We start from the raw sequence: 9,411 nt of genomic DNA on the forward strand, positions 1-9,411 counted from the left end.
CACTGATGAACATACCTAAAACAACGCTGTCAGCCAACCACTCAACAACAGTAAAGTACACTTAAAATACTAGATTTAGTAAAAAAAATATTGGCTAGATTTAGTAGAAGAAGAAGAAGTCGAGAAATTCATTGTTGAAAAATGAGAGAAAAATTCCCTATTTATAGACAACAAAAGATACTGTGAACATACGCTTATTGTGCCTTATCAGAAAGGTCGCAATCCTTTGAAAGTAACAGTTTTTCGTAAAAGTGAAAACCTTTAAAAAAATCGCAACTATTCAAAAAAGTCACAACTCTTTATAAGAGTTGCAACTCTTCATTTTCCATTCACATCTTTTAAAAACTCAATATTTTTTATATAAGAAACAATCTCTCTATCCGCACAAGGTAAGAGTAAGGGCGCACACATCACCTTTATTTAATCTCACTCATAAAATTACATTGGAACGACACAAAAACACTCCTACAAAATATATCATTTGAAAATTGTGTGTATAAGATGGATTTTAGATATACAAATAAACATAGCTTATTGAATTATTCTCCTTCAAGCTTCCTAGCAAAGGACATCCCTGATTTTGTGGCTTGAATTATAGGTATCAAACCAGCTTATCATCATGGTAGGTATAATTGCTATCAACTGCACAAAACATTTGACGAAATTACTAATGTATTAATAATATTAAAAATATTTACACTATCAGATCAATTAATAAGTAAAGAATCGGAGTTAAAACGAACAAGAAGGAGGTTAACATATATATGTTAAACTAAATTAATAAGTTTAGTGCTTACCCAAGGAAGGCCGATACAAAACATACTAAAACCAGGATAATTAAATGGAGCTCTCTCAGATAAGAAAAGATCTATAAACATATGAATTGAATATTGTTAGTTTGACAATCAAATACGTACTGTAAATTTATATCAAATTAACACGATTAATTTTATATAGTTTAACAACTTAATTACCTGTCAAAGGACTAAATATAAATGGAGAGAGAATGTTTGCAAAGGAGGTTATGCCAGAAATGCACCCTTGAGCAATTCCCTACCAGGTTGGAAAAAAAAAATTAAAAAAATCATTCACTAATATAGCAAGTTATTTGTCTTATTTTTCTGGTCACTAATTCCATTTATATGGAAAGTGACATGTAATTATCTTTTAAGTAATATTTATATTGTATAATTCTTTTATATTGTCAATGTCTAGAAGTTTAAACTCGTATTATCATAATGATACATGTCGCTAATGAAAAATATATATGTTTATTACCTGTTCGTTTGGTCCAACTTGTTTTGAAACTATGCTTTGTAACTAAATTGGATAAAACACTTATCATTAATTTTCAACTATATATGATAAAATAAATCAACAAATTGATTATTATTTTCTGAAGTAAACAAGAGAAAACTTACAGCTGGTTTTGCTAAATAAAGAAACATGGGAAACAAAGCGACTAAATAAGGAACCTGAAATATATATATATATATATATATCATGAAAAATTGTGATAAATATAAAAAAAATAAAGATCTTTGAATTGGAAAATAGTTTTGTGAAGTTCAAAGGTTTAGCTTTACCCAAGTTGCCCATGCAATGCTATCTATTAGCATCTGCAAAATAGTGAGAAAATTAAGTCCCATCATAATACATCCAAATAGAAAAGTTTAAAGAAAATATAAATCAATTAATTGTCAAATTAGTTTGAATCGACTATATAATTATTTGAGTGTGTTTGGTATGATAGAAGTCTATTTCCGTTGAAAATATTCTTTTTTGAAAATGTATGAAAATATTTTCGAAGAAAAAATGAGAAATTACAGGAATTAGCAGAAGATACATACATTGCTAAAACCAGCTATGAGTGCCAAAGAAAGTATTGTCTCCTCTCCAATTATTGGAGCCAACTTGGGCATTAAGATTAACTGCTCCAAAAAAGAAAGAAAAAAATTATTGTAAGAACAATTAAAAACTTAGTACATGAAATCAATCAATTAAGTTGATTTATGTTTTTCTAAAAAAAAAAATTGAACATGTACTTGAGAAAATGTTGCCCCGCCGTAGCAAATAAGCATTAGGACAGCAAAATTGTCTTTATTGTATTGAAATCGAGCCCTTAAGAAGTACTACAAAAAATAATAATACAAAATAAAAATGTTAGTTGTGAGGTTATTAATCTATGCAATTGACAATTTTAGAGAGCTAGAGTTACCAACTTACCAAAAATGGAGTCTGTGCTCCTCCCTCACCAAGACCATACAAGAATGAAATAAATGTTGCCAATAAAATTGTGGTGCTGCAAAAATAAAAATTAAATTAAATAAATCTTAGAAAAATGCACGAGTTGATTGATTCTTTTTATTTTAATTTTTTGAAGTAACAAGCAAAAGAACAGTCAATCCATGATATGCCGAACTATTATTTTGGGTTAGTCTTTAACTTATGTCCTTGATAAGTCGTAATAAAAATAAAATCATTGGAAATAAATATATATTTTAGTATTATAACATTTTTTAAATTATAATCCTCATTAATTTAATTTCAAAATAACTTATACCATAAGTTAAGTTGTTGACAAAAAAATTAAAGACCAATCTATTTTATCAACAAAAAGTTAAACCGACAATTAGTGGAATTGTCTTTTTCAAACTTTTTATCAATTGTCTTTTCAAAATTCAAAAGTTGGGGTTAAGTGGTATCATTTCATTAATGCATAACGAAAGTCTTTTCTTTTATAAAAAAAAAAGTGGGCACTCTTTCCATGTGTTTATGTTGAATTATTTTTACCTACCAAATGATTGAATCTCAATAAATAAGAAAAATAAAAGATAGAGTAGTAATATGTAGGTACAAGGCCACCCATCTTACCTACTCTTGAGCAAGGAAATAATTTGATAAAATGGTGGAGTATTTATTGGACTCAGCGTTTTCTCTGAGGAGTCACTTTCAGATTCATTAGCTAAAATGGGTTGATTCAGAGCATTGTACTTCTTATTAACGTGAGGAGTTGTGTCCTTTAGGAATATTGTCATGTATAACGCCGCAGCTGATGAAGAAATTGATGACACCTTCACTCCCAACAACCAAAAAAAAAAATTACAAGAAATTATAACATAAACTAAAAAGCAAAAGTTAATTAGTCATAACTAGAAATTATAAGAGTTCAGCCAACCAGAAATATTTGAGCAGTCGATAGGAAACGAACAGCAAAGGTAGAGCATACAAATGCAGCAGAACCTACACCTGTCACAATTCCGATAGCAGAAGCGCGCTTGTCCTCTGACATGCAATCGGCCTGATTTAATAAAAAAAGGGAATTCAAAATTTAGAGTCGATAAAATCTATAGTTAATATGAAATCATAAACTGAGGTCAAATATTACCGCATAAGCAATGGGGAGGCATTGAATGCCGATATCGCTGATCATGCCAGTCAAGGTCCTTATGACATAGTATGCATAAAAATAGTTTGTTGTCCTCCTGTATGCCATTATTACTTTAAAAATTTGAACAAATTAGGTACTATTAATTGTTTGTTCAAAAATGTACCAAGACGCAATTTGACATAATTTGAATTTCTGACTCCGAATGACAAGATTTACCTGAAGGAAAAATCAAGAGAGTGACAGGAATTGTGAGCAAAGCTTTCCTTCCATATACATCAGATAGATTTCCAATCAGCGGCATCAACAACATTGATCCTAATCCCATAATCTACAGTAATCTTCTAGTAACATATGAATCATAGAATATTTTTCAATATAGAAAATAGAAGAATTGGTATGAATTGATTCGCCTACTTACAGCTTGCTGGAAACCAGAGAGATAAATAGCAAGAGAGCACTTGTCTTGAGAAGGACAAATTGCGTCCATAGTGATATCAGTAATTGCTGGAGCCACCACATTTAAAGCAAAATTTGACAGAAATACTGTCACAAATAAGTGTTTCAAACTGCTAATATTATCCATATTATGCTCTGCTTCAAGTGTTTATCTTTCTAATAGAATTCTGTCATAGCTTTCTATTCAAACAACATAGAGTTGGTTTGTTGCTTTTATAGGAACTTCAATCATTATGTCTAACTTATTGGTATGTTTGGTGAAAATGATAATGGATTAAGATACCTTTAAAGCCAATAAGCCTTATCCTACTGACAATTATAGATAGTCAAAAAGTATATATTTGTAATAGTTTGATCTTTTTATGTTAGCACATTGGTCTAAATATATTCCTATCAGTTAATATTTTAGACCAGAAATGCTCATATTATTACTTAATTGTGTTGGTAATTCGGATGAATCATCTTGTGCAAATTATCTTTTCATATGCTACCAACCTCTAACTAACACAGCTTTTAAGTATTATGCACTATGATGGAACCTTTGAACTGCCCATCATTAGTTGGACTAGAATAATGGTATATTGGATTATTAATTCTGCCTGTTTACTTTCTTTATTAATTTTAAATTAGATTACTTGCAAATGCTATCCTCACTCGGACCAAAATAAAACTTTTACTTGTTCAAATAACAATTAAGGTGACCACACAACTAAACCTAGAGCAGAATATATGGGTTGGCCCAATTAAGACAAAATCTTGTCACAAAAGATGTTTTCATGAAAATAATTTTGTTGAACATAAAATTTCAACGAAACGGAATAGCTTTTGAAAGCGAATAAATAGTCGTTTCATAGAAAAATTTATGATTTTGTAATTTTTTTATTTACATAATTTTTAAAATATAATTTTGCATTAATCTTTTGACTTTATAAATACAATTATTGACAAAAATTTTAAATGTGAAGATTTTTCCTTTGCCTATTGCCTTCTTTTGAAGTTGAGTTTTGGGCTTTTTCAAATAGAATTTTCATCCTCCTTGGACCATTGCCAGTGGCTTCTTGGGTTGTCTAGTTCATTTTTCCATTCCTGTAGTCCCACATAATAATCTAATGGGGGCCTAAATACTAGAACACCTATAGTACTGTTGAAAAAAATATCTTACTATTCATTTGTAGGGGTGACAAAATCAGCTTAAAAATTTATGATCTGCCTAATTTGTTGAGGTTTGAACGGGTTAACAACATGCTTATTTCATAAATTGGGCTCGCTTTGATTTGCTTAGTTCAGTTCATTTCAAAATTTATGATATTTTCTTTTTGTCCTCTCATGAAAATTTGACAGATTTCTAATTAGTCAATTTACATCCTCATTTTGTCAATAGTAGTTTTTATACTTTCTCTTGAAGAATTAATTTGGCACATTGAGTCACCCGTTTCACGTTAAGTTTTCATAGATGACAATGACTACACAACCAAAGAACGCGATGAAGTGGATAGGGTTTCTAGTTTTTTAACAAAAGTTTTTAAATTCGAGCTCTGAATATGAATTTTTTTTTTATATAAAGTATTTTTCCTTGATATTAATTAACTAAATTATGTTACGGAAGAAAAATTGATCAATTTTTTTATATAGCAAATTAAGACCTTTTACCGTTCTAAAATGACATGTGAATTTTCTTTCAAATTTCTGGTAAGAATTTGTAGGATCATTACTACGTTAATAACACTAATATCAACAATTGATGACATTAATTGTGTCATGTATCTTCTCCGTTTTATATTACTTGACCCTTGTTGATTTGATAAATTTACTTTAAAAGTTCTAATGAAATGTTATTTAGCTAAATTAACTTTATTAATGGTGCTTTAAATTTGACTACTACTACTACTTGATGTAGTTATTTATACTAAAAGTAATATCGAGAAAAAAATAATAAAACTCTCCTAATTTACTAGAAAGGACAATTAAAATGATATATTCATATCTGTCATAAAGGCAAAATAAAATGAAACGCACAACGTATTTTATTTCAATTTACAAGTGAACTGCTAATTGATATATTAGCCTTTGTCAAGAACTTTTAAATTCAATTTTAGTCGAAGGTAAATTTAAAATTTGAATTTTAGGCGTTCAAATTTTAGGATAGCGACTTCAACTAATATTATTGGGTTCAAAATTTAAATTCATACACTACATCTAGATCATTTTACCTGTCAGCCTCATTAAAAATAAATAATCCATATTGTTTGTTATTTTAGAAATAAAGACGTAATTAATTATTTGTTTTCATCTTTATTATTGGTCATAAATATGGGATTATATTAATTTGATGCAAAAAAAGTAATTAAATTAAAAAAATAATAAATAAAAATAATTTCTTTCCAAGTGGTGTACAAGAAAAATTGACAAATAAAATAGATCAAAAAAGTACTATATATTTAAAGTTTACATACATAAAATTTGTTTTAAAGCTATTAAATTTGGTGAAACTTATAGCACTCAACCTCGGTGCCTCCGACTGACTTTGCAACAATAATAGCATAATAGGAGATTTTTTTTTTTTTTTTTTTGGAGGATTTATAGTATTTCCACACTTCCCCTCTAGTGTGACTCGAACCCAGGATCTACCGGTCGTGGGTGGAGGTGCTTAACCAACTGAGCAATCCTCACTTGTCAGCACTACGTCAATGTCGTGTCATAAATTATAATATTTTATATCTTTTTATTTTATTTTTTATTAACTATATTTGACACTAATTAATTAAAAAAAAAACTCCCTAATAATTACATAATCTTCATCATTAAATTCCACCCACTTCATCTCTCATCTCACAAGAAAAGCCACTTTCACTATCTATTCTTTGTTCTTCATCATCACTATATCACCTTCAATTCTTCTTCTTCACTCACCACAAAATATCACCACCACCATTATCAAAAATCTAAATATAGAGCATACAATCTTTATTTGTTACAAAAAAATCATGATTTTCTCATCAACCCCATTAACTCAAAGTTCAATTCTTTATGAATTTGAGTTAGATTTCTTCTTCTTTTTTTTTTTTTTCTGAAAAAAATAAATCAAGATTCAAAATGGAGAATAAATAGAGGAAAAATAAAGGTAGGATATGTAGGTTCCAAAGATATTTGAAAATTCAATGGCGACAGCGACAGTGGAAAAAGAAAGATTTTTCGATTTTATTTCGTTGTCTCACACTTTCAGATTGTGGTGAAAAATAAAGAATAAAGAAAAAGAGGATAATGAATGGGGTGTGAAGAAGAAGAGGAGGGGATGGTGGAGTTATTTTGATTTTTAATTTTTTTTTATTTTAAATTTAATATGACACACTATATTTTATTTTATTTTTGCCACATAAATTTTAGGGGTAAATAAATTAACTTTTAAATAATAAAAGTGTATAATATATCTTTATAATAATTTAAGCGTGTAATTAATTTTTGAAAATAAGTTCAAAAGAGAATCTATACATTTTTCCGTTAAAAATAAATAAATAAGGGTAAAGGAAAGAAAATGTGAAAAGATTAAAAGATGAAGGGTAAAAACTCATCAACTAAATGAGTTACTAAAATTTATTAATTGTCAACTCACAACTCACCAGGAGGAGTGTATCGGTCGGTTCGGTTTTAAATATTATCAATTTGATTTATTAATTTTTGATTTGTAAATACGTTAAACCAATAACCAAATCAATAAGATATTTGTTATCGATTTTCAATTTATCGATTTTAGATCTTTTATAGTTCGATTTTCGATTTAACTGATAAGTAAAACTTTTAAAATAAATATACGAATTCTAGATCCATCGTCGTTGCAACTTGCAAACTTTTGCAACTGAACCTAAAGTGGCAAAGCCTAAAGGATAAATATTAAAATATTAAATAGTATTATATAGTGATTAACTTATTATATATTTATAGTAATATTTTTTGTTTGATATTTGTGTATGAGTAAAAAACTAAAAATTAAATTAGTAAACTATTATAATCTTAATGGGTTATCGCTTTACCCAATAACTCAATATTATAAAATTAATATCGAACCGATAATCCAATAATTATTTTTTATAAGACCATTAAATAACCGTTAATCCAGTGACAATAAACCAATAAAAAAAGAATGATTTCTTTTATTTTTTGGTATTATTTTAATTATTGCTTTCTATGTGACATATTTAAAGCATAAAATTAAAAAATATTTTGATATATTTAATATAATTTTAATTAAAAACTATTTCAAAATTTTATTTATTTTTTTAAATTCAATTTTAAGTTAATTAAATTATTCTTTTAAAAATAGAGAATATATTATTATTTCGCGAATAAAGAAGATATGTTCTCGATAACTTTCGACCAACAATCAGAATAAATACCAAAAATACAAAAGCACCATAAAATTACTTTAATTAAAAAAGAAAAAAGAAAAACAAGTTTGGAATAAGAAAAGGAAACAATAAAAAGATAGTGGATCTGCTTTATAATTTTGCCTGAAAAAGTTAACAAAGTATGTCAACAGTTGTCAATCTTACAAAGACAGATCACATACATTTGTTTTTACCTCGAATATTTGAACATAGTTTTATACTTTATTTAGTTTCTCCCAAAATAGTTGACATATCCTTCTTGTAGGTGCTCTTAAAACTGTGTGATATTATTCTTATGAAATTTACAATTAAAAAAGATATATTTACCAAATCGCTTTATTGCTTATTTTTAATTCAATTTTCTTCCCAATAAATTTTAAGTGGGATTCAATAAAAGTAAAATGGAGATAGTGTCATAAAATAGTTGTCAAATAAGAGCATGTGACATTTTTTTGAACAAGCTAAAAATGAAAGTATATCACATAAATTCTAATAATGGGAGTAGTTTCTATGACTTTTAAGATGGCACAAAAGTTATTCACTTTTTCTAAAGGCGGAATATATAACCATGTCTTTTAATTTGATTTTATTTGATATTTTAGTCTTTTAATTTTGGGTATGTATAACTAAACACTTCAATTTATATAAATTGAATAAATAGGCACACACGTCCTACACGACATAATAATGTAGGACACAAAATTACTATAGATATTAACTAAAGTCAAGTTGAAAGACACGTTTATGTATTATCTCTTTTCTAAAATAATTTTCACTTTATTATGAAGTTGGTATTTGATCATGAAAATTTATATTACAAAAGTTCCAATTGCTTATGTTTACTCGCTTCAATACTCGTTCCATATCAAAATATTTATCAATTTTTGCTTTTCGAGACTTAAATTATTTGAATTTTTGATGATTAATATTTTAAAATATATTTTCTCACAATATGAAGAAAATAATAACTTATAAAAATTCTTATTTATTTTTTAAATATTTAAATATTTATTTTTTAAAATATTATATTTATCTAATTTAGTTCAAAATATACAAAAGTTAAAATATGGCATAGCATGTCTTCCCTAAATACCAACAGGGTTGTGGTGCAGTGGTGGAAGCCTTGAGTGGGAAGAAAATTTTATTAGTAGCGTCCCTTTCGAATAAGCTCTGCAATACGCG

At 27.5% G+C, this 9,411-nt stretch overlaps 1 protein-coding gene across 2 annotated transcripts; it reads right to left on the reverse strand.

Moving 5' to 3' along the window:
- Nucleotides 1-299: 299 nt before the first annotated feature.
- LOC129885292 (uncharacterized) lies at nucleotides 300-4,161 on the reverse strand. 2 transcript variants are annotated; one of them, XM_055959520.1, is made up of 14 exons: nucleotides 3,810-4,161; nucleotides 3,608-3,719; nucleotides 3,389-3,501; nucleotides 3,179-3,301; nucleotides 2,875-3,074; nucleotides 2,227-2,302; nucleotides 2,046-2,132; nucleotides 1,851-1,931; nucleotides 1,587-1,619; nucleotides 1,422-1,475; nucleotides 1,279-1,320; nucleotides 975-1,053; nucleotides 798-868; nucleotides 300-642 (listed from the first exon to the last, which is right to left on the reverse strand). In XM_055959520.1, exons 1-14 carry the CDS (start codon nucleotides 3,972-3,974, stop codon nucleotides 559-561), a joined length of 1,320 nt encoding a protein of 439 aa, XP_055815495.1. In that variant the 5' UTR covers nucleotides 3,975-4,161; the 3' UTR covers nucleotides 300-558. The 2 variants fall into 2 exon arrangements, with proteins under 2 accessions (XP_055815495.1, XP_055815496.1); XM_055959521.1 differs by having other exon boundaries at nucleotides 301-642; nucleotides 3,608-3,729; nucleotides 3,810-3,892.
- Nucleotides 4,162-9,411: the final 5,250 nt, after the last annotated feature.

This window comes from Solanum dulcamara, chromosome 4 (assembly GCF_947179165.1).
Source record: "Solanum dulcamara chromosome 4, daSolDulc1.2, whole genome shotgun sequence".
NCBI classification, from domain to species: domain Eukaryota; kingdom Viridiplantae; phylum Streptophyta; class Magnoliopsida; order Solanales; family Solanaceae; genus Solanum; species Solanum dulcamara.

Bases quoted from the DNA above. Each gene is read 5' to 3' on its own strand.
- LOC129885292 (XM_055959520.1), bottom strand. From the start codon at position 3,974: ATGGATAATATTAGCAGTTTGAAACACTTATTTGTGACAGTATTTCTG. The intron at 3,302-3,388 runs GTAATATTTGAC...TTATTAAATCAG, and splicing joins GCCTCCCCATTGCTTATGCG to GCCGATTGCATGTCAGAGGA. The intron at 1,476-1,586 runs GTAAAGCTAAAC...TATATATTTCAG, and splicing joins GCATTGCATGGGCAACTTGG to GTTCCTTATTTAGTCGCTTT.